The following is a 25,200-nucleotide window of genomic DNA, read 5'->3' on the forward strand; positions in this document are numbered from 1 at the left end:
TCAGAGAGAGAGAGGCAGAGGCAGAGGGAGAAGCAGGCTCCCCACCTAGCAGGGAGCCCGATACGGGACTTGATCCCAGGACCCTGGGATCATGACCTGAGCCAAAGGCAGACGCTTAACCATCTGAGCCACCCAGGCGCCCCAACAAGATTTCTATTCTTTCAACATAGTGTAAAAAGAAGATTGGTTGGAAAAAAAATCATATTGCCAATGGTATTCTGAGATTGGATGTATTTTTAAGCTATTATGTATTGGGCCTGCTAAGTGAGGTTCATTAGAGAATACTGTTAGTGTTGCCAAGGTTTTAGCTTTGAATTCTGTGTGGTCAGTTCAGATTGCTCTGAGGATTTAAGTTCTCCACTAATCCTAGAACCTTATTATTTTAGGTATGTTGTTTGTATAGGATGCTAGATTATAAAAATGGATTTTAGGATAGGTACAAATCTGCAAAAAATTGAAAATGGACCAGAAAAAAATAATGCCACTTCCCTTACAAAATACTAATTTTTTTTTTCAGGATGGGTCAGTGATCTTGCTACCATCATCATCAGACATCATTGCTGCTAACATTAGTAATTTAAAGATAGTCTTTAGGCTGCACTCCTAAAAGAACAGAATAGTTGGATAGAATTTGGTATTAAGCTAGTCAGTAAAATTAATTTGTATAAATTTAACACAATTTATGTGGTGAATGTCTGCATACATCAAACAGCTGATTCAGTTCAAGTTTTTATCCTACAAGATGTTAATTTTTAGTCACTGAGAAACATCTTAAAGCCATTTGACTCTACTTCTCTTGTGCTCCTATCAAAGATTGCATGTGGAGCTTGAGATTTTTATCTAAATATTGCAAAAACACTGTAGAAATATCTCCCAGGTGGTTTTTATCATTTCACAGTTTGCCGCAATTCTGGGGCAGTGCTACTGAAAACAGTGTAAAGAAACATCTTTCCAAATGTTGAGGATATTGTGCTTTGTGTAATAAGACTTTCTATAATTCTTTGGATTATAAATCAACTATATCAGAAACATTAATGGTATCTACAGGTTACATATTTGAGAATATATACTTATAAACCAAAGTGGAAACATCAAAGACAACATAAACTATTTTTAGTCTCTATTAAACAAAAGAAAATATTCTTCTTCTACAACCCAGATGGTAAACATGTTGCATATATACTGCCGTAGAGTGAGACCAGTAAACTATTATCAATAAATTTTTATTTTACTAACTCATGAATCTAAAATTTTATAGATTAATTCTCGGTGATTGTTGCTCAAATTTATTTAAAATTTTGATATGCTAATATGTATTCATGTTTCATGTGAAAAACAATTGTGCTAAGTTCTTTAAATTATATTCCATTTCTATAAAATACATTATTGATAAATTCACCTTACCATCTTGTTAAAATGGCATCAAGGATGTCTATTTAGAAAATGGTGATGGAAAATAGTATATTTTAATGCATTACATATGAAGTTTCAATTTTGTATTTAAAACAGCCTTTTGCCAATATTTAAAATATTCTTTGTGGGCGCCTGGGTGGCTCAGATGGTTAAGCGTCTGCCTTCGGCTCGGGTCATGATCCCAGGGTCCTGGGATCGAGTCCCACATCGGGCTCCCGGCTAGGCGGAGAGCCTGCTTCTCCCTCTGACCCTCTCCCCTCTCATGCTGTTTCTCTCTTGCTCACTCTCTAAAAAATAAATAAATAAAATCTTAAAAAAATAAAATAAAATAAAATATTCTTTGTAACATACCTCTCATGATTCATTATTTTTATTTTGTGTTGACAATCAAGTGAAACCTTCTATATTAAAATGTGAATTAGCCAAATGAAATTAGCAGTTTAAAATTCTGTTTGTTTGTTTTTTTTAAATGGTCCTGGTAATGTCAACTAAAACAAACACAGGGATTGTTAATCCATGAAACAGTCTTTCCATGTGCATTAACTCAATCTGTATCTCTAGAACAATGCCTCTAAGCTTTTGCTGGCCATTATGGAAAGCAGACATGACAGTGAGAATGCGGAAAGAATTCTTTTTAACATGAGACCCAGGGAACTGGTAAGAAAATTTTTGAAACTGTATTAATAATGTTCATCCTAAAAGGGATAAATTTGTAGTATGCATGTCAGGAAAGAGGGCTAGTGGCTTTCACTGCTCTACCAGGACATAATAGCACATCACAACTTACCTTTACATGTAACTCAGGAGGCCCTGTGATGGCAAAAACCTGCGTGATTTGGGTCCTTACTTCATTGGTTTTATCCACTCTAAGCACTTTTCTTAATCATAGTGTCACAGTCTGTTAAACTATCTGAAAATTCTTTTTGCCCCCCCCAAAAAATAAATTTGCTTTAGTTTGTGTATTGGCATATATGAGAAAGGTGTCTAAGAAATGTTTGTGCTCCTCAAAAATTTTATTTAGACCTCTTTCTGAACAATAAAAATAAAACCAATACCTTTTGTACTTGTTTCTATCAGTGAAATGTTGCACCATGCTTGGCCTAAAGGAAATCATATGAAGACTTGATGGGGATTCTACAGAGATCATTAGTGTGTCTTCTTACTGTAGAAGTTATATTTTCCTCCTCACTTACATGGAAATTAGGAAGTAATATCAGCATGCTTTAAAAGCATTAAGTTTCTTTTTCTTTAATTTCAATTCCAGTATAATTAACATACAGTGTTATATTAGTTTCAGGTGCACAATATAGTAATTCAACAATTCCATACATCACCCAGGACTCATCACAACAAGCGCCCTCCTTCAACCCCATCACCTATTTCACCCCATCCCCCCACCCCACTCCCCTCTGGTAACCATCAGTTTGTTCTCTGTAGTTAAGAGTCTGTTTCTTGGTTTGTCTGTCTGTCTCTCTCTTTTTTTTTTTCCTTGAAAGCATTGGGTTTTAAAAGCATTGAGAATATACTCAAACCCATATCACTCAGCGGCCCCATGACTAGGTCCCAGTCTTAGAAGCACCACTGTTGGCACTACGGGGAGATCCTGTTGAAGACACTCTTTTGCTCTCTCTTTAATAGTAAGGAATGGTGTTGAGCAGGGCTGATAAAGAGAAATGTAAGATGCAATTTTATTTAGCCTATATTTACAGAGAGTCTCGTATCTGTAAGGCAGTGGGCTAAGAGAAGCAAGACATTCTCTATTCTTAAGGTTAAATGGAGCAATGAGTTACATGTTCATACAACAACAGCACTGTACAAGAACCCTTTGAAAATACAATCTCCTCTGCCTACAACACCTTTATCTCAACATCCACTTCCTCCTTGTGGCTCACCATCAGTCTCTTGCCTGAGTTCATGCCCCCACTCTGTGCTCAGTGCCTCACACTTAGAGCGGCTGTGGGACTATTGTGTTCACCTCTTGACGTGCTGACTCTCCCACTGGACAGTAAGTTCCTGGAGGGCACATACTATGTTATACTCACTGTTGGGTCCTCAGTGCAGAAGACGGTGTCCAGTTTCCCTTGTCCCTGTTACCTAGTGGGTGCTTAATACATAATGGATGGTTATTAGGGTTCTGGAGTCTCCTAATTCATGGGAACTTTGGCACTGTCAACATTCAGACATCAAAGCAAAATTTTTCAAGGAAGACAGAAAATATTGTAGAAAAATACTTTCACATTCATTTAAATAAAGATGGTTTCCAAGGCCATTTTCAATTATAGTTCTTTTATACTTTTCAAGTCTTAGGAAGTGTTGCAGTTTTTAATTATACCCCATAAACAACATAAAATGCCTGTTGTTTGTGGCATTTCAAATCTTGTTGTTCCTATTTGTTTTTTTTTTAATAGGTGGATGTGATGAAGAATGCCTATAACCAAGGATTGGAATGTGACCATGGGGATGATGAGGGCGGAGATGATGGTGTTTCCCCAAAAGATGTTGGACACAACATCTACATCCTGGCCCATCAGGTGTCACATTTTAATATCTTGTATTATTGCTAATCTTATCAATTGTGTTTTGTGTCATGACTTGTTATATTTTCAAGTTCTGGTCCCGTCATTTATTCAGCACCTCTGCCCTTGCTCTGAGCCAGGGAAAGGGAAAGCCTCCCAGAATGCCCGACTGTGTTCCCAGAGCTCTGCTAAGTGTTGATCCACAAGAGAATGATGCTTGCCCCCCAAAACTGCTGGGCCAGGAGACAGTGCCAGGTCAGAGGCTGAGAAATAAACAAACCGTGACAACAAATGGAAGCTTGAAGGAGAGAGGAGGAGAGGCTAACTGAGAAGATAGAGAGTGCGAAGTAAGGGGGTACATTGGGTCTAATCAGGACAAACCTTGCAGACGGCTTCTGGCCTCTCAAGTTGTAGGTTGGCATGCTTCATACAGAAGCCAGAAGCGGCGGCCTCTAATTGGTTTCACTGGACTTCTAACAGAGATGAAGAATTTAAATTTTAAATTCTTTTAGAGGACCCATTTCCATCCTATAGTACTTTATGAAAACAGGTACTTGATAAGTGTTGTTTGAGGAATTTAATTTTATTAACATGAAGATTAACTTTAAATTTGCATCTTCTAATGAAGATTTGTTTAGGAGTTAAAATTTTTATTTCATTTCATTTTATTTTTTAAAGATTTTATTTATTTATTTGACAGAGAGAGACAGTGAGAGAGGGAACACAAGCAGGGGGAGTGGGAGAGGGAGAAGCAGGCTTCCCGCAGAGCAGGAAGCCCGATGCGGGGCTCGATCCCAGGACCCTGGGACCATGACATGAGCTGAAGGCAGACGCTTAATGACTGAGCCACCCAGGTGCCCCAGGAGTTAAAAATTTTAAATGTACAGTGCCAATTTGATTTTTTTACAGTAACTCCCTCTTTTTTATGGAATACAGTCCAAACTTTGTAGACTTTCCCGACCTTTCTTTCTAGTCATCTTCTCACATTGTCTACCCTCTCCCTCTTCCTTCTTCCCCATACAGCTTGCCAATTGATTGAACAAACACTGATAGATATACAGTACAGTGATTTATTCTCACTTTTTAATTTTTCCAGTTTTATTGAGATATAATGGACATATACAGCACTGTGTCACTTTAAGGTGTTAAAAGGTTGCTCTTTAGACACTTCCTGCCCTTCTTTTCTCTGTGTAATTGTATGATGTATGTAAACTGGAGTGTAATTTTTACAAAAGATTCTGGGAAGGAGTCAGGTTTTAAAATATATTAACAAAAGAAGCTGCTCTGTTTTTTTTAATACAGTTCCGATCCCTGTGGAGATTTTTGGGTCTCTCATCATATAGCAAAGTGCACATATAGACCAGAAACAGATAAGGGCAGATGGGTTATAGCTAGAAAGACAAAAGAGAATTTTAGGTATTGAGGAACTGAAAGCCAGAATGAAGGACAAGTTGAAGGAAGAACACAGAGGTTTAGGAGATGGAAAAGGTGTCATTTTATTTTTATTTTTTAAAGATCTATTTATTTGAGAGAGAGAGAGAGCACGAGCAGGGGGAGCTGCAGACAGAGGGAGGGGGGAAGCAGACTCCCTGGCTGAGCAGGGAGCCCAACGTGCGGCTCGATCCCAGGACCCCCAATCGTGACCTGAGCCAAAGGCAGACACTTAACCGACTGAGCCACCCAGGCGTCCCAAAGCTGTCATTTTAGAGAGAAAGCAAAATTCAGGTGACAGGAATGGAGTCAGTCTAGAAAAGAAATGACTACAGATTGAACGTGAGTGGAAAGAAAAAAACATCACTGGCTGAAAATTAAAATCAAATTGGCTACGAGGAGGAAGAGAGAAATGCGATGGCCCAGCATGTGCATGGGCAAGGAGCTATTTCAGAAGCTGTAGCCTTGTGGAAGGAAACCAACAAGGAAGAGTGGGCCAGAGTGAGCAGTGAAAATTTTAGAGGAAGGAAGTAGGGGAATTCAGCTGCCCATGTTTTCTTGACTGAAAGCTAGTCTCACTCTATCTGAGGAGGCTGTCCCCTCTTGCACGAGCGAGCGGCTACGCGAACAAGTCCTGGCCCGACAGACAGCCTTTCAGTGGGAAATGCACAACCAGCCCAACTAAGTCAGCCTTGGAACCGGTAGACTGGCAGATGTTTGAACCTATCACCCACATCCGTGAAGAGGAGATTTAAAAATGCCATCTCAGATTACCTGTATAATAGGCGGAACAGTAACAATGTCGAGGTCAAGAAAAGACTTTTCTAGGCCAGTTCATTTTTAAGCAGACTATGTATAAGAGTAGAGAGTACAGATCTTAAAAACAGGCTGTGGAAGATGTGGAGGAGAATGGAGAACGAGGATAAAGAATGCAAGAGCTGATCATAGAATGAAGGATCATGATATAAAATATGAAAGAAGTTAAAAATGCAGATGGCATAAGGGTCAATGATCTTGATGGGTGTAAGTTTATAACAGTGCTTGGAGAGAACAGATTAGATTCAAAGATGATGGTGGTGTTGTCCAAGGAGTGGGAATTCAGTAGTAAAAAAAAAAGAACAAGAGGATACAATTTACTGAAACGAAGAGATAAAGTTACGGATGTGAAAATGGCTTGAACGGATATATAGAGGTTTCTTAATTTCGCAAAACCAAAATGTTGAAAAAGCAGTAGTTTGCAGAGCTGGGATGGTACAACATAGAGATACATAAATGAAGCCAGACTGAGTATAGGGAAGAAGAAAATTCTGAATTGCTGGACACTCTAAGCCTTGTGATTCAATGGTAAGAGTAAATATGAAACCAGAGTCCATGTGTGTTCTTCTAGGAACTCAAAAAACGGGATGGGAGTGGCAAAATATATGGAACAGTATGTGTAACTGACAGTGAGAGTTAAGCAACTGTCTGCTTATTTTCTTAGAGTGACACAGAACATTGTTACCTTATTACTTTTAAATGTATTCTCTTGGGTGACTCCTCCCACCATTTTTTTTTTTTTTAATGAAATATTCAGTTTTCACTCAGTGGGCAAAAAAGCCCACTGAGCTTTTTGGATCTTTCCACGAGTGACTCCTTTGGCGTTCTCTAGGCTGGCATTGTTCTATTTGGCTTCTTGGGAGGCCAAACCATGGTTGCTGAGTACCTTATGAATCTGTTGTCCAAACAGCTACCACACCGAAGCAGAAATGCAAAGTGTAGGAATCCCGTGCTTTGCTTTCAGGAGCAGCCACGTAGCTGCGCTCCAAGGGTTTGGTTGAGCCCAGGTTTTGTTGCTTTCATTGTGGATATGGAATCCTTTGCCTCCTGAATGCTGATGACCATGCAGATTGGTTTCTGCCCTTGCACAGTTCAGTAATTCCAAAACCAAGGCTCAACTTCCTCCTTGTTTTACTATAATCATCTTTTGTATAGACAGTTTATTTCGGTGCACTCAGACTTTCAGTCTTTGTTGTTGTTCTTTTCATGGTAGTGAGGTAGTTCTGCTTTTTCTACCGTGACATCCTTTTTGGCCCTTCCTGTGGTTGGTGTTACAAGAAACAAATAATGCTTCTTGTAAGTGTCTTGTCTGATCTACATAAAACTATAAATACATCAAAAAGGGAATTTCTTAAGTTCTAATACTATGGTGCGTGCAGAACATTTCCTTAAAATTCAACTATTGGTCCTTTTTGACTTTCTGTTCTCCACATGTTCTCCTTGGATATCTCTGCCTCCTTTTTCTGCTGTGGGCTTGTTCTTTTATATTTTGCCTTCTTACTGTTCCTTCTCCTCTTTATTCCTGTCTTTCCATAGAATAGTCACTGCCTGCAATCTAGGACATACTTCAGTACTTTGTATATGTTTAACATGTATTAAACCATATTATTTTTCTGGTCCCACGTAGTAATTTCTGTTTTTCGGTCTGAAAAACTTTATTTTATTTCCTCCCAGTTTTATTGAGATACAATTGACACATAACATTGTGTAAGTTTAAGGTGTATGATGTGTTGATTTGACACATTTATATATTGCAAAATGATTACCACCATAGCATTAGCTTCATCCCATTGCATCATTATTTCCTTTTTGGTGAGAACATTTAAGATACACTCTCTTGGCAACATTCAAGTATATGATTACAGTATTATTAGCTATAGTCACCATACTGTACCTTAGATCCCCAAAACTTGTTAGTCTTATAACTGGAAGCTTATACCCTTTGACCAACATCTCTCCATTTCTCCCAGCCTCCAACCCCTGGTAACCATCATTCTACTCTCTGTTTCTCTGACTTCAACATTTTAAAATTCCACATATAAAAGATCATATGATATGTCTCTCTCTTTGACTTATTTCACTTAACATAATGCCCTCAAGGTCTATTCAAGTTGTTGCAAACAGCACGATTTCCTTCTTTCTCATAGCTAAGTAATATTCCATTGTGTGTATGCACACCACATCTTCTTTATGCATCATCCATTGATGGACACTTAGGTTGTTTCCATATCTTGACTATTGTGAATAATGCTGCAGTGAACATGTAGGACCCTTTATTTCAATACCTACCAGAATTAAGATGTATATGGAGAAAAGTATTAATTAGCAAGCCTATGGAAATCAAAAATAACTCCTGGCTCATAAGGCAAGAAAGAGTGGATCACTTTAATTGGCTATATGGAATTCTTTTTTAAAATATAGGTTTTAAAAATTTTCATGAGTATTTCCCTATGTCACTAAATGGTCTTTGAAAACATAATTTTAAAGTCTGCATAATCATTCATCATTTGAATGTAGCACAATTTTTTTAATCACTCCTATTGTTGGATATTAGGTTTCTAATGTTTTTGATGTTATAAATTATGGTATGATTAACATCCTTATACATTAATCTTTGCTACACTGATTGCTTCCCTAGGATAAATTCCAAGAAGTTTAATTATTAGGTCACAAGGTAGTAACTATTTTATGGTTCTTGATGCATATCATAAAATTGTTTTCCACAATGTGTGATGGTACTAATCTTACTGAATCCTAAAATTACTACCATTTAAAAAAATCTTTGCCAAACTTACAGTGTTTGGAACATAGTGACCACTTCACAAACATTTGTTAAATGAATTAATGAATTATAGATGAAAGGGTATCTCATTTTAATTCCCATCTTTTGGATTACCAGTAAAATGGACTCTCTCTCTCTCTCTCTCTCTCTTTTTTTTTTTTTGAAAGAGAGGGTGAGGGGAGAAGGGGCAGAGGTAGAGAATCTCAAGCAGACTCCCCACTGAGTGCAGAGCCCGACGTGGGTCTTGATCTCACAACCCATGAAATCATGACCTGAGCTGAAACCAAGAGTCAGACACTCAACTGACTGAACCACCCAGGTGCCCCCATATGGACTCTCTTTTCATGTTATTTAGTATTTCTATTTTTTTTATGTGAATTGTTTGAAAATGTGTTTATCCATTCTTCTGACAGGGTTCATTTTTTGTTAGTGAATTTTAATTAAGAGTAACAAATCTTAGTCATAGTAGCTATAGCTACTTCTTCCTGATTAATTGCTTTTTAATGTTTTAATGATAGGTTTCTTCTGCCCCGTTGATATCTCTTAAACACTCACTTAGATTTTCTTCTGGTGTATAATGAATTTAGTTAAGTATTTGATTATATAATCTTCCCATGTCATAATGCAGAAATAATAAAAAAGTAAGTTCTGAGTCTAAGTTATCTCTGAAGATATAATCCCAGATTTAGTAATAAGAGGAGTCCACGAGGACATGGTTTATAGGAGTCACATGAATGTGATATAGAGCATGGGTCACAGAGAGAGCTTTAGCAGAAGAGGTCAGGGCCAAATCCAGACCACCTTCAGGGTCAGACAGGGCATGTGAATGAGCGCTGGGGGAGCAGGTGAGCCTGGGACAGTCTGGTGACCCTCTTCCAAAGCAGGCAGCCTTTACTCACGTCTGCTGACTTTCCAATTTGGATTACAGGCCCTAGATTTCCATTTCTTTCAATATCTCAAAAGAAACCTGAATTTTGAAATTTTTGAAAAATGTAAAATCTCTTAATTTTTAAATGTTGACAACACATTTGATATTTTTAAAAACACTGAGCAGTCTAAACAAAACTCACCAGCAAGTGGAATGTAGCCCATGAGCCATAGTTTGCCACTTATGGAATAGAAGATCCAAATTTCTCATTTATTCTTCATTCAATTGCATGGACTTTTGAGTGCCTACTAGACGCCAGGCACTGTGTTGGACAGTAGGTGTACAGCAGTGAAGACTAATAAGAGATCAGCTTTCAGGGAATTTACGTTCTGACCGGGAGCAATGAAGAGTAGACAGACCAGAAAGACAGCAGATAGTGATACAAGCCCTGCAGTAAGTGAGAACAGGGTGTGATAAAAGGCAATTATGGAATACTATTATAGATTGGGGATCAGGAGGGTTTTCTCTGAGGAGCTGAAGTTGAAGCTCACTCTAAGTGAGAAAGCAAATACCAGCAGTATGAAATGGGGAGATATGGGAGACATCCCAGAGAGTGCCTTGAAATTGGAAATGAGCTTGGCGTGGATCACCAGACTGTCCCAGGCTCACCTGCTCCCCCAGCGCTCATTCACATGCCCTGTCTGACCCTGAAGGTGGTCTGGATTTGGCCCTGACCTCTTCTGCTAAAGCTCTCTCTGTGACCCATGCTCTATATCACATTCATGTGACTCCTATAAACCATGTCCTCGTGGACTCCTCTTATTACTAAATCTGGGATTATATCTTCAGAGATAACTTAGACTCAGAACTTACTTTTTTATTATTTCTGCATTATGACATGGGAAGATTATATAATCAAAAGATCTGTGTAGCTAGACCCTCAACCAGCTGTTAGCACTCGAATATTATAATAATCATATACAATGCACCTGAGGCTCATTTATTTTAAGATAGCCATTCAAGAACATTTATTGAGCACCTCTTACATCAGGCACTGTTTCAGTTGCTAAAATGGAAAGATGAATAAAGATGCTATCCAGAAACTCACAATTAACATGCTTTTGTTAAAATGGAGGTATGCACAAAACAGGTATGCATGAGATACATGTTCCCTAGGAGTCAGGATTCATGGAAGCAGTGACACTTGAACTGAATCTTCAAGGATAGAAGGAGGGGGGAGAACATTCCATCAGAGGCAACAACTTCTGCCAAAATGCACCAGAGATATTTTAGAGAAAGGACCTTCTTTTGGGAATATTAGTAGGGTTCTTGTGTGGTATCTACTTATGTCTTTATGAAATGAATTATAATAATTTGAATTAAGTCAACATTTTTGGTAACTGTGAAGACCTTGATTATAGGCATCTAATAAATGTTGCATGAATGAAAGAAGCGAATGAATGAAAATTGAATGAAGGAATGAATGACTAGGACATGACATACTCTAAAACTTTAGTATTTATAATTTCAGTATTATAACAAAAAAAGCTGAATAAAGATAATTTCTTGTTATCATCATGATCAAAATTAATAATAAATTTTTCCCCTGGAGTATAAATTCTGTGTGTACAGGCACAATTTTTTTTTTCTGGTCCTATGCCAACTACATATGTTAGCATATAGTAGATACTCAAAAAAGAGTTTGGGGAATAATTTCTTGTAAAAATGCATGCAGGCTGATAATATTTTCATGTAATACAGGTACTAAGTAAGATCAAGAGGGTCCTACCAAACAGGTATTAGCATGCTGGCAGTCAAGGATCTTATTCAGCTTCTATGGTCTTTTAATTCCATAGAGTGCTCTTTACCAATCATGTCAGCAAACCCTACATAGATAGAGCCCTGTAATATCTCCATCATGCCAGGCACTTTTCTTACTTTTGTTCATGATGCCACCTCTGAACTAATAAAATATCTCCTCCTTTTCTTAAAACTCATGTTAGTACTTCCTTAGTTTTTTTAAGATCCAAATTGAGACCGACTTACCCCATTTCTTAGATGAATTCCAACCAACAATGATCTTTTCTTTGTATTGAATTCTTACATCTGTTATGTTCACCCAAAACTGCATACCTACTTTCCCAATAGCTTATGCTGTATATCATCCTAGAATTGTTCTTTGTTTCATGTGTGTAGGTCTTGGCTACTTAATTAGTAGTAGATTCTCCAAATCTGGGCACCCATGAGGCCTCATTTAAAAAAAAAAAAAGGAAACTTTCCACAAAGAAGAATATCTTGGGGGAAAAATACTTGACATAATAGATTTAAGTCCTCTAATGGGCACCTACATATCTTTCACCAAGCAACAAAGAATCTTTGGATGACTGCCATTTATATGACGGCTCAAATTCATGGTTAATGGGAGCAATAAAAAATGCAATCCAGGAAATGGATTGAAATTGGACTCTGTAATTGTTAGTTTGGTGTAAGGATCATGAAGCCAAGTTCAGTGGAAGCAATTACTTTTCTGCTTAACATTTCATGTTTGGTAGATATATATTTATTTCTGAGTGACATAATTGTTAGAGCATCACTCTGAATTCTAGCAACTTTGAAGGCCTTTGCTGTGTCTTTGGCTCCTCCTTATGTCTGCTCTGATTTCAACTTTATCCACTGAATTCAAAGTCTATTAGGAGAGCTAGAGATATCAGGCAGGGAGGCTTCTGTATATTTTTTCCATACAGAAAAATACATAGCATTTCCTAACATATTTTAGACACTTGGGTTGTTACCCTGTTCCCAGTCAAAGCCAGTATCTCTTTCTTTCCTTTCAGGAGAAAGAGAAAGCATAGTAGGAATAGCCATCGTGTTTCAAGGACTAGGATTCTTTTTGTTATGTTATGCTGACGCAATTTGCTCGATGTCCTGATAGTCCTCATTCATCCACTTTCTTTTCCTTAAGAATTTAACCTCATAGCTGCAATTGCTTGAGCTATATTCATTTTAAGGGATATGCATATACATACTCTAAATAGCTAAATTTTAATTTATACTGAAGTGGTATGAAGTGTATATATTACTCAGACTACTTATGTTTTCCTTAGAGACTTTGCAACTCACCTCTTTGGGGCTTCTATTTTCTTATGCTAATATATAGTAATCAGCATTGCTTCATTTACTTTATTTGTAGAAACAGAAAGATGTAATTGGATACATAACTTCCATCTTTAATATCTTTGAAGGGTTTTAACTAACTTACAATTACTTCATCTTTATTATTGCTTGTAGTGCAGAAAGTAGAAAACACAGCTGGGTTTTTCAGTTCACGGAAGCACTTGTAGCTCAGTAACATGTTGGCTAGAATATTGTACAAACAGTGTGGCTGTTATTCACCCTTGCACCCTGTATTTTCTCCATTAGCTGATGACGTCACTCAACTTCTCTGACTTCCCCTTCCTCATCTATAAAAATATGAGGGGTATCCAGCAACTATGCTTTCAGAGTGAACTTTCAGAGATTTTATGGACCCTAGAAAGTAGTTGGACCATGATGGCTCCTTTACTAGATTATGTTTTAAATAATGTAACAGAGAAACTGACCAGCTACTGGATATTTTTGTATTTATGTATACCTTACCTACATATGAAAGGAATTTGAGGTTGAGTAAGAAATGCACTTGTAAAATTAGACTGTTAGAATTCAAGATCAAAAGCCTTGAGAAGGAAAAGGAATCTAAGTCTGCTAAGGGTCTCGGCTAACATTCTTACTGCTTATCGGTAGGACTCAGAGCTTCTTGGTAACCAAGAGTGAAAAATTATGCACAATACAATTAATATCTGTACTATTCATTAATGATCACCTTTTTGCTAGTATTTAATTCTAAAAGGAATCCATGAAAGGGAGAGGACAGCAGGGTAGACAGTGTTTTCTAAACAGCTCTGCAGAATACACCAGATTGAAAAAAAATGCACAGAGTGTTTTTCAGTCCTCGGAGATGAATAATGTTCAGCATTTCTGAGTTATAATCAAAAGCGAGTATAGATAAACGTGAAGCATGAATACAGTAGTCATTGTGAAAATAGGTATGTAGGGTCACTTCATAGGGAAACTTTGATAATGTAGAAACTTTCCAATATGTGAACTTAAGTTGAAAAAAATTTTCTTAATATCAAAAGATTATCTTTCTAAAATCTCAGAAAACAGACTTAACCTAATTGCCCAGCTACGTGAAAAAAATTGTTGTTAATCTTGACAACAGATACGTAGAGAGATATAGGCAACTAAAGAAACTTTGCCTGAAAACGTAACATAATTGCACGTTTTCTTTTCTAAAAGAAATAAGAAATCCAGGATCAACTCTTTTCCCCCCACTGAAAGAAATTTTTCTATGTTGCCTTCCCAAAGCAGTTTGAGGTAATAAAATAGATGATTCTTAACTAATGTTAGTTTGAGCATTAATTATTCTGTGTTTCTTGGCAACCAAGGCAAAAAAAGAAATACTAGTTACATGATTCATATATAATGCAAAAAAAAAACACAAAACAACCCACTCATATTGATTATTAGTGAAGCACAAAATTTCTTTGTACTTAATTTGAAGAGGAATTTATTGTAGTAATATGTAGTAATATTAATTATTGGTGGTGTAACAGGTTAAGATTAGTAGACCTTCCTCACTAATATAATTTAGAAATAAAAAATGCCTATTAGACACCAGATTAAAAAAAAACAACCTTGTTGTATCCTATTGCCATGCATTCTTTGTAGTAAAAAAGGTAAGCAGATTTCCAATTAAAATTTTAACATAATATAAAGTTTGAAAATTTTTTCAACAAACATTTCTGCACATGCATCCAGCATCTGCACAGAGCCTGGTGCTTAGGAAGTGCTCCATAAATGTTAAAACTCATCAGAATTACTTTCATGACTTTCCCCAGCTAAACTCATCTTAATTCATTCTTTATTCAAAGTATACTTATTGGTTACCTACTAGAACCAGACTGTATTCCCAGTGCTGGGGATAAGGAACTGAGCACACAGACCCAAATCCCTCCCCTCCATGAGCTTACATTCTCATGGGGATGTCTCCCTCCTTGTGATCACATTATTTGCTCCTTCTGGGGGCAGATATTCTACAGACGTCATTTGGACCACGGACGTGAAGGTGAAGGTGTGAAAATGAGATACAGTCTCTACCTTCAGGAAATTTACCATTTATTACAGGGAGACACGAAACAATCACAGTGTGCCAAGTCCTGTGGAAGATGTCTATCTGGGTGCTCTGGGGTCTCAGGTTAGGAGAGGGCCTGGGAAAGTGAGCTTGTGGCAGAGACAAGGGAGAAGAGAGAGTCAGGGGAAGAGTCAGAGGAGCAGAGAGAGAGAGAACAATTTCCTTCTATACTCGATCATTCCATCATTTGCTCCGCATTCAAGCATGCAAATCTGCTTCTCTAAAGCCCCATAGTCCGCTGGGCCATAACTTGGCTCCCTTTTATACCAGAACTTCTCAAAAGATGGCACACAATTGCTATCTCCAATTCTTCTCTTTCTATTCTCTCTTGAATTCACCCCTGTCAGGCTTTCATCCTTGGCATGGCCCCAAAACAGCCCTAGTGACTGCTGTCTTGCTAAATTTGATTTGTTCTCATTCCTCATCTTATTTGACCTGTCACTAACATTTGACACAGTCAGTCACTCTCCTCTTCTGGAAATACTTCCTTCACTTAGCTTTCACACTGCACAGTTTCTTGGACTTTCTGCTTCCTTATTGGCCCCTTCTCAATTTCTTTCATTGCTTCCTATTCCTCTCTCCTGCTTCTATCAGAAGTGTTCCAGTCCGCGTGTTCTAGGATTCATTCCATGGATCTCTTGTCTCCTCAGTTGACACTCCCAAGATAATCTCATTCAATCACATGACTTTAAACACCAGCTGTACCACAATAAGTCCCAAATTTATATCTTCAGCGTGGGCCTCTCTTGTGAACACTGGACTGGTACATCCAACTGCTTGTTTGAGATCTGCATTTAAATGTCTTTTTAGGCATCTCACACTTTACATAACCATAATGGAACTCTTGATTTTCCCACCGTTTTTCCAACTTGGATACCAATCCAGACACTCTGACTCCAGAACCCGGGTTCCTTACCATTACTTTAACCCAAGTCTGTTCCTGTGTGTTCCCATTGCACACTGTACTTACACATATCACTGAGTTTTTGTGGCCTACTTAGTTGTTTGTCTTCTCTGCTAGACTTCAAATTCAGTGAAGGCAGGAGTTATGTTTTATTCATGAATGGGTTGCCTAGTGCATAATCCTTGTGTTTGATACAATAGATACTTTCGAATGAATTAGTGAGTAAATGAGCAAATATTGTAGTCAACAAGTGAGTGCCAGAGATGACTAGAAAGGAAATAGGTTGATCTTGGCTGGAGTTATGGCAATTGGCTTTGTGAAGGGGCTGACATTTTAGATGAATCTTACATGTTGATGAGATTTAGATAAGCAGAAAAAAGAGAGGGGGCCTCTCTATCATAGGGAAAGAATGAGCATAAGCAGAGGTGATATTCACCATGATATGTGTGGGGAGGTTACATGCTCTGGGACATTACATTAAAGGGATGGAGAAAACAGTGTGGTGCAGATGTGGGAGGTAGCGGTGGAGGGCACATCTTACCAAATTCTAGTGGGCTCTAAAGACCAAAAAATAATTCAGTGGAAATATTTATTGAATTGTGACATAGCATAAATTTCTGCTAAACTGTTCCTTAGGGTACTTAGTTCTTATTTATGTCACCCTAAAATGAATGAAACATTAACGATTTTGTAGAATGCTGAAACAATAACACAAAAACAAATGGCACAGAAATCTGCTTTAGAAGGTATCCACCAACTCAAAAGCATTATTGCAAGACTTTAAAAGATCTCTTAATGGTTGTACTTTTTATTCATGACGAATTCATTCCCTGACATTATTAAGCAAGTATTTAAAGATAAATCAATTAAAAATGAACCCATGAGAAAATATAATTAGTAAACACATAAGCCAGTATAAAAACACGGATGGCAAAGCACTAAGTAATATTCTGGGCATGTGTTTGTGTGTGTGCTTGCATGTGTCTGCCTATGTGTATTGATTAACTTGTTTTTCTAGCTAAAATATAAATGTAAGAAAGATACTCCATAGCTGACCCTTTATTCTGAAGACGCATTGTGGAAGTATGAGGTGGGATGGCAGTACAGAGGGATCCAACTAATATCTTCTAGCCAATAGATCCAGTGCTAGAATATTAATTTGGTGTATGAAAATAACTTTTTTCTGATTTAAGAGCCGAGAGACTCATGGAGGTATGTGAATCTTAATAGCAATGCAATGAGCTTGTTCAGCATTTGTGTTTTGTGGCTGTTGGCCACAATTTGTGTTGTACATTTTGAATTTCAGAATTACTTACAGAGGCACAGAAAAATGACAGACCATTGTAACAAAATAATTCTGGAAGATCAACTGTTGAATTAAAAAGTCAAGTTTCAGGAAGGGAAATAGTTATCCTCAGCCAGACCAAAAAAGTCCCCCTTCGATGTCACAACCAAGTAGTTATGTGAAATTATACGGTAGGGGAACAGTAAGGTTCTGGAAAGTCCCTTGTGGAGATTTATGTTATTAATGAAATAAAATCATTTTTAGAGATACAAAGTTGGTTGGCTCAAAAACTATCTTCTGGAAACCTTTGTGTATGTGTGTATCTACGTATCTCTTTATCTATGTATCTGTCATTTCAACATCTGGTTGGCTCTGTGCGACCTGCAACCTGTGGGTGTTACTTTTATAAAGGGTTTGCCAATATTTTGCAAGGGGTCACGTAGTAAATATTTTAGGCTGTCTCTGCTGCAGATACTCAACTTTGCCGTTCTACTGTAAAAACAGCCATAGAAAATACGAAAACAAAATGAGCATGGCTGTGTTAAAATGAAACTTCGCTTAAAAAACAAAAACCAAAAACAGGTGGCAGGCCCAATTTGACCCATGAGCTGTAGTTTGCCAAACCCTGCTCTAGATAACTTTTATAATCTTCACAGCCAGAAAGTTTCCTGTGTCCCACGTTTGAAATATCTTTATGAGTAAGAATTGATAGGTCACAAATTTGTAAGTAATCTTCATGTTTATATTTATAATGTTTAATTCATTTTGTATGTGAGTGTAACACGCACATACACACTCACACACACGGAAAGACATATACTTAGAGTTTCTGATTAGAGAGAAGAGAACACACTGGATGTTCTTTCCTTCCATTGCTGTGATTCTGTGATTTTAGTGTTCTGTGACCAGGGAGAGCCTGATCATACATGAGAATTGACTGACCAATTGATGGGACAGACATATGTTCATTCATTAGACTGAGCATATGAATGAATCACGTATGAAACAGGAGTGTGAATGAATCAAGTGGAACAAAAGCAGAAGAGGGGGGCATGAAGGCAGAAGTAATTGGAATGTGACAGAATTCGGGGTCAAACTGGAAGAAACTTCACTGGGGGGATGTGCTTGCATCTGATACCCAACTTGGGAAAAACCATGTCTTAAAGTTGAGGTCAAAAGCAGTGGTTCTCAAATTGTAGTATGCATCAAATTCCTGGACCCCATCCCCAGAAACTTTTAATTGAGTAAGTCTGGGGCACAGCTCCAAAAAGCTTTTTACCATAACTTCTTGATATTTTTACTCAAGTTGTTTGCACGCCGCAGTTTTAAAAAAGTTACTCCAGACTTTCTCCCTCCTCGGCTTCCTTCCCTAATTATCTGAGAGCCAGATCACCTGACCTCTTCCCATTCCATTCCCTTTCTTCTCCTTTTGTGCTTTCCACCTTCCACATATCAAGCTAATCTGATTATCACCTAACTCATTTCTGTTAGCCCACCCTTTTTCAGAAAGTAAAGGAATTAATCTCTGCTATTTAGTAACAGGATGATATCTTTTTATTTATTTATTTTTTTTTAAGATTTTATTTATTTATTTGAGAGAGAGAAGGAGAGAGAGAGAGAGCACATGACAGGGGGAGGGTCAGAGGGAGAAGCAGACTCCCTGCTGAGCAGGGAGCCTGATGTGGGACTCGATCCCGGGACTCCAGGATCATGACCTGAGCGGAAGGCAGTCACTCAACCTACTGAGCCACCCAGGCTCCCAGGATGATATCTTTTTAAACATGCTTGCAAGGCACCTGGGTGGCTCAGTCGGTTAAGCATCCAACTCCTGATTTCAGCTCAGGTCTTGATCTCAGGGTCATGAGTTCAAGCCCTGCATTGGGCTTCAAGCTGCACAAGAGCCTACATTAAAAACAAATAATAATAAAAATAAAAAAAAATGCTTGCACCAAAACAAAAAAATGAAAACCATGGCTCTTTTCTAGGCATATATTCCTTGGCCCTATAAGGCAATGTGAGAATCCTGAGTCTCTCACATGTAAAGTCCCTAATGGCCAAACAGAAAGAGAAGGCCAGAATATTGGGCAAATGAGGGAGAGGGCCAGAGATGAGGCCGAGGAGGTAGGCAGGGTCAGGTGAGGAGGGTGTGTAGGTCTTGCTAAGGGTTTTAGCAATGGGAAGCCATCACCACCACCTTAACCCAAACACTACTTCATCTCTGGCCAATTTAATGACTGGGAATGGGATGAAGAGAGTGGGAATGTGTGAGTCTTGGATAACTCCCAGGTACAGTGTTGGTGGGTGGATAGGTGATAGTGCATTTCACAAGACCAGCAATACAAGAGGCTTGCAGTTGGAATGGAGAGAGAAGAAGCTTGGTTCTAGACCTTTGGTATCTGAGAACTTAGAGGACATTAGGTTGGAGGTATACAACATGCAGTTGATTATGTGTACTTGATTCTCAGAAAAGAGAGCCAGGCTTGGGATATCAATGTACAGAGATGTTAGTATAGATGCTGTTGGAAATGGTGAGTGTAGTTGAGATTTCCCAGGAACAGCTACTGGAGTGAGAGGGATAAATGAGATCAAGAATGGAACCCTGGGTAATATCACCCTTTAAAAGAAAGCAGGAGGAGAAACTGACAGAAATGGGTTGAAATTAGCTGGTCTGAGAATGGGACATGAACATGAGGCAGGACACAGACTCACAAAGGGGAGTGGGACCAGTGGCCCCAAAGAACTCAACACGCAAGGTGCAGCCATAAATCTGATCCCAGGATTCGGCACGTAGCAGGTCACCAACAGCCTTACCAAGAGCGAGTGGGGGCCCCAAATGGGCAGCGGCAAACAGAGGAGGCTGTAGGATTACTACCTGAAAAGAAGATACACTCCAAAACGCACGTTAGAGTCAGGGAAGCAGTGATTCAAAGCAGCTTAGTCAAAGTGTCCTGTTCTGATCCCTATCTCATGCACAATGAAAGTGAAATATTAGTTCTAAAACTCAGAGGGGAGGGAGAATGAAACACTGGCGCCATTACAGCTCACATTGTCTCACCGTCACGCTGAGCAACTTTACTGATACCCTCAATGCACTGCAGTTGCTCTTCAGAAGTGTGTGTGTGTGTGTGTGTGTGTTTTGTTTAAAATGTCCTCCAAGATTTCCTACGGCTCCTCGTATTTACACTTGCTCTCCTCCTAGCTCAGTGGCCTTGCCTGAAAGCAACATCCGTAAAGGGCTAATAGGACATCCTCACAGGTTCCAGTGTGCAAAAGCAGATCTTGATCTGTCACACGGGGCTTTGTTTTAGCTTGTACCCGCTCTGTGTGGTGCTTTGTGGTTATCTGGGAAGGCATGCTCTGGGATCACAGCGATGGTGCTAATTAAATGTCAGTGGGGCTGGGAGCTGCAGCGAGGCCTTCACGCTCAGATTGCTGAGACAGAGGCAGGAAGGAGAGACCCATCAACCTTCCTGAAGCTCATTAGGGTAGGGTAGGGCTCGCATTCAGACAGCTTCGGCGTTCAGACTCTAAATGGAGGCTGCAAGAGGGCCCACAAATGAGTTCCAAAAGGAATAAACAACATATGTCTATATGGTTTTAACAGAAAACAAATTCTTAGGGCAAGTTTTCCTTGAAATTGTTCCCCTCTGTCACCCCTTATTTTATTGACTGTATCACTGATTCTAGAAGTGCCTCACGTTTAACTTGTTTTTAAAGTTGATCACTCCCACATGTTCAACATTGACACAAAACTAAGGGAGAAGTTTTCCAAAGTAATAAACTGAACGCACATCTCGAGAAAAGATCAATGCTTTGGGTGTAGGTGGCAACAGGCAGCCAGGCCGTTCCTTGCTTTCCCCGAAAGCCCTGACCTTCTCCTTTCTCATAGGCTGCAATCTGAGCCCAGGGTGGTACAGGGAAACTCAGTCTAGAAGTCATCATCTGCCTCCCCCTAGGTTACTCTGAGCTCACTTTCTTGTGAGTGGTGTGCTTCTTTAACCAGTTATCAAGCTAGAATGCTGGCATTCGTTGTGATCCTTCCATGCCCGCCATCCAGACAGCATGTCCTGTCTGTTCTACCTTCTGGATGTCTCTCAGAGCTGCCCTGCTTCCTATTCTTCCTGCCTTTCCTCCTCTCGCCATCCTCATGTCCTGCCCAGACAATAGCAATGTTTCTCTGCCTCTGGTCAGATTCCTTTCAGTCCACTTTCCACAGGGAAGTCAAAGGGGTTATCCTCAAAGGTGTCTGTCTCCTCACTCAGCATTTCACTAGCTTCCCACAGAACAGCATATGCTCTCACTGGCCTGACTCAGGAGACCTTTTCACATCATGTTCCTGATTCCTCTTACTTTTTTCTATTATTTTAGCTCATATTTAGCAAGTACTTACTTTGTATCAGGTGCGGTGTCTCATCCAATCCACTCTGAGGTAAATGTTAAAGGACACTGTTATTAACCTCATTTTGCTGAAGAAGAAAGTGAAGCTTAGTGAAGCTATGTGACCTTGCCCGTGCAGGTTTGTTAATAAGTAGGAGGGAAAGGATTTGAACCTCGGTCTATCAGAGCCCTCGATGTCAACTGTGTAATCCTCCTCTCTAGCCATCTCTGTCCTCATCCGTCCTCTTACACTGGATGTTCCAGAATCTGCCCACAGTCCTTGCTCCCACCCTGGTCCCAAACCACCACCTCTCACTGGGATTACTGCCCTAGGTGTCTGTTCTCCCTGCTTCCATTCACCTGTGCCTTCCTTTGCATCTTCTCTGACACAGTGGCTGCTCTAAACCCTTAAAAACACAACTGAGATTATGTCACCTGTCTGCTCAAAACTTTCTGACATTACCAGTTTCTGAGCAAAAGTCAAATCCTGGCATTGGCCTCAAACGCCTTTCGGTATGACTTGGCCCCCTTCTTCACCCTCCCTCCTGCCCTGCTCAAGCCACGCTGGTCTCATGGCTGTGCCTTGAAGTCAAGAAATATTGCTGTGTGTCATTGAATTTACTGTTGCTTCTCCCTTTTAACTTTCTGTGAAACCAGTCTGACCATTTGATTTAAAATGGCAGCTTCCATTGCCCTAGGACTCATTACTCCCAACCAACTGCTTTATTTTCTTCTTGGCACTTGCCCATCTGTTTGTGTCTCCTCCACTACCAGAAAGTCAATCCATAAAGGTGGGAGGTTTGTCTGTCTTGGTCGTTATTATAACCCCAGTTCCTGGAGAATTACTAAGCACACATCAGGGGTTCATGAAGTGTTTTGGAGTGAGCATACAAGGCGTACTCTAATTGTTATATTTAGCTCATGATTGCTTAGGTTATAAGGAAACTTGTTTTGATGTTTTGGATTGGGGTAAGTGAGTCTTCATGTTATGCAAAAATTACATATAACATGCGTTAAGGATCTAACAATTTTGTGTTCCGTTTATAGATAGCTCATGACCTCATCATATAATACCAAAGAAACTTACCCTACAGGCAGTAACTGTCTACAGTATCTATACGTTTGTGTTCCATACCTGCACCCTCAAATGTCTTCTCTACCAGTTAGCTGTATAATTTTCTGAGGCAGGAGAACAAGATTTCCTAAATGAGTTTGTTTCTAAATTGTATTTCCTCCCTTCCTTTCTCTTCCTTTAATGCCCTCCTTTGTCTTTTCATTTGCAACCTGGGTAATTTAACTTCTGAATGACTAGATAACATTTAAAAGGGTGTTGGATGTCACAGAATGAACAAGTAACAGAATACATCTGTTCAAAATTCTTTGTCTCTTTTCATTTTGATTCAACTGATCTGAATCCTTACTTAGAGTTGAAATTCACCTTGCCACCTCATTTCCTCCTTTATTAGGTTTGCCTTGGAAATGCAGAAGTTCACTTGCACAATAATTTTCTCCCTTTTGAGAACCACGCGATCCAACAAAAGCTGACCTTTTTTAAAGCAGCTGTTGATTAGACAGTTAAACATAGAGGCAGCGCTGACATGATATTTCTCAGTCTGATGTAACTTGGAAATAGAAAGCTATAACAACCTGAGGTGGAAATGCTTTCAAGCAACTGAGCTTAAAGTTCCTGAAAATTATCTCGTAGTGCTTCTTCTCAATTCCCCACATTCCACCCCCGATTTTGCCTCTGGCTAATTTGTGCACTTCAGATTGGATTCCTGAGCACAATGGCAGTGTGAGAACTGTTGTGGAACTCATCATTATAATTCCAAGCCTTTAATTAACCCACTTTAAAGTGGCTCTGTCACGTCTAGGAGCAACAGAAAAGCAATTGATTCATTCTTAGAATAGGTGTATCATAGAGGAGAGTAGACGAGTAGTACTGTGCTCTTAACTAAACCTGGTTGGTTGGGGAGCATAAGGAGCATTAAGAACTCACCTGTACCTCTGAAACAAATAATACATCATATGTTAAAAAAAAAATGAAGAAGAGGAAGATAGCAGGAGGGGAAGAATGAAGGGGGGGAAATCGGAGGGGGAGATGAACCATGAGAGACTATGGACTCTGAGAAACAAACTGAGGGTTCTAGAGGGGACGGGGGTGGGGGGATGGGTTAGCCTGGTGATGGGTATTAAAGAGGGCACGTACTGCATGGAGCACTGGGTGTTACACGCAAACAATGAATCATGGAACACTACATCAAAAACTAATGATGTATTGTATGGTGACTAACATAACATAATAAAAAAAAAAAAAAGAATGCAGATCCTCCAGTAATTCTGTTTGATATAGTAGTGTAGGTATTGCTGTTCCTTCACAGCTAGGTAAAGTAGACATAAAAAGGTCAAGTGACTTGTACCTGTTCTGTGAAAGGTCAACGGCAGAATCAGAGATAATCCCTCAGTGAATAATAAGCCCACTCACTCCAACAATCGCTTTGAGAGCAAAGACTCTCTTAAGTTTTCCCAGTCAACCATAAGACCTATTTTAATATGGTCAAAGACCTCAAAAAGATGATCCTTTTCACCTCTTGGCGCTTGCCTTGGAAAAAAAAGAGTCACTAGGAACAGTGAAAGCATTAAAATACTTTTGAAGAGATAAATGATGGTATAATTATTTTTTTTAAGATTTTATTTATTTATTATTCAAATTCAATTAGCCAAGGTATAGTACATCATTAGTTTTTGATATAATGTTCAATGATTCATTGGTTGAGTATATCACCTAGTGCTCATCATATCACGTGCCCTTTTTAATGCCCATCACAGAGTTATCCCATCTCCCTTTTGGCAACCCTCAGTTTGTTTCCCCAGAGTCAAGAGTCTCATGTAGTTTGTCTTTCTCTCTGATTTCTTCCCATTCAATTTCCCCCCACCCCACCCCTATTATCCTCTGCACTATTCCTTATTTATTTATTTGAGAGGAGAGAGAGAGAGCATGAGTGGAGGGGGAGGAGAGGGAGAGAGACAAGCAGACTTCCTGCTGAGAGGGGTACCGGTCGCAGGACCCAGAGATCATGACCTGAGCTGAAGGCAGACGCTTAATCGACTGAGCCACCCAGATGCCCCATGATGGTATAATTCTTATTTTCTTTATGTTGTAAATAAATAACTAATTACTTTATTCCAGAAATAGGAATTAAAACATCTTTCACATTTATAAATTGTACTTCAACATTTCCTAAAAATCAATCTCTTCTGGTAAATTAAACACATACACAATTAAAAATTGATCATACAGAAACATTCCACGACCATCCATTCAGTAAATATTTATTAAGGACCTAATTGGTACTAGACATTATTCTGGAGGCATGGGATGCAACAGTGAATGAAACAAAATTCCTGTCCTCCTGAAACTTATATTTTAGGCAAGGGAGACACACTAAAATCGAATAAATAATACTGCACACTCACGTATCATTATCTGAATCATCATGGAGGAGGATCCTTGTGTTCTGCTGGTATTACCCAGATCGTGTTTGAAAAATCACTAGGGAGCCTCTGGGCTGTCCTTC

The 25,200-nt window shown here is 39.0% G+C and overlaps 1 protein-coding gene across 6 annotated transcripts in view; it reads left to right on the forward strand.

The window, feature by feature from the left end:
- ITPR2 (inositol 1,4,5-trisphosphate receptor type 2) overlaps nt 1–25,200 on the forward strand; it is a 496,243-nt gene that overhangs the window by 350,488 nt on the left and 120,555 nt on the right. For all 6 annotated transcript variants that reach the window (XR_010411569.1, XR_010411571.1, XR_010411570.1 and 3 more), the window contains 2 exons: nt 1,975–2,070; nt 3,822–3,944. Coding sequence is in view for 3 of the 6 variants with exons in the window: in XM_064591479.1 (XP_064447549.1) it covers nt 1,975–2,070; nt 3,822–3,944 (219 nt within the window). In the remaining 3 variants the exon portion in view is untranslated. The remainder of the gene's footprint in view (nt 1–1,974; nt 2,071–3,821; nt 3,945–25,200) is intronic.

The sequence above is a fragment of the Mirounga angustirostris genome, unplaced genomic scaffold (genome assembly GCF_029215605.1).
Source record: "Mirounga angustirostris isolate CCGP_5_RB_7025 unplaced genomic scaffold, mMirAng1.0.hap1 SCAF_5, whole genome shotgun sequence".
Lineage (NCBI taxonomy): Eukaryota > Metazoa > Chordata > Mammalia > Carnivora > Phocidae > Mirounga > Mirounga angustirostris.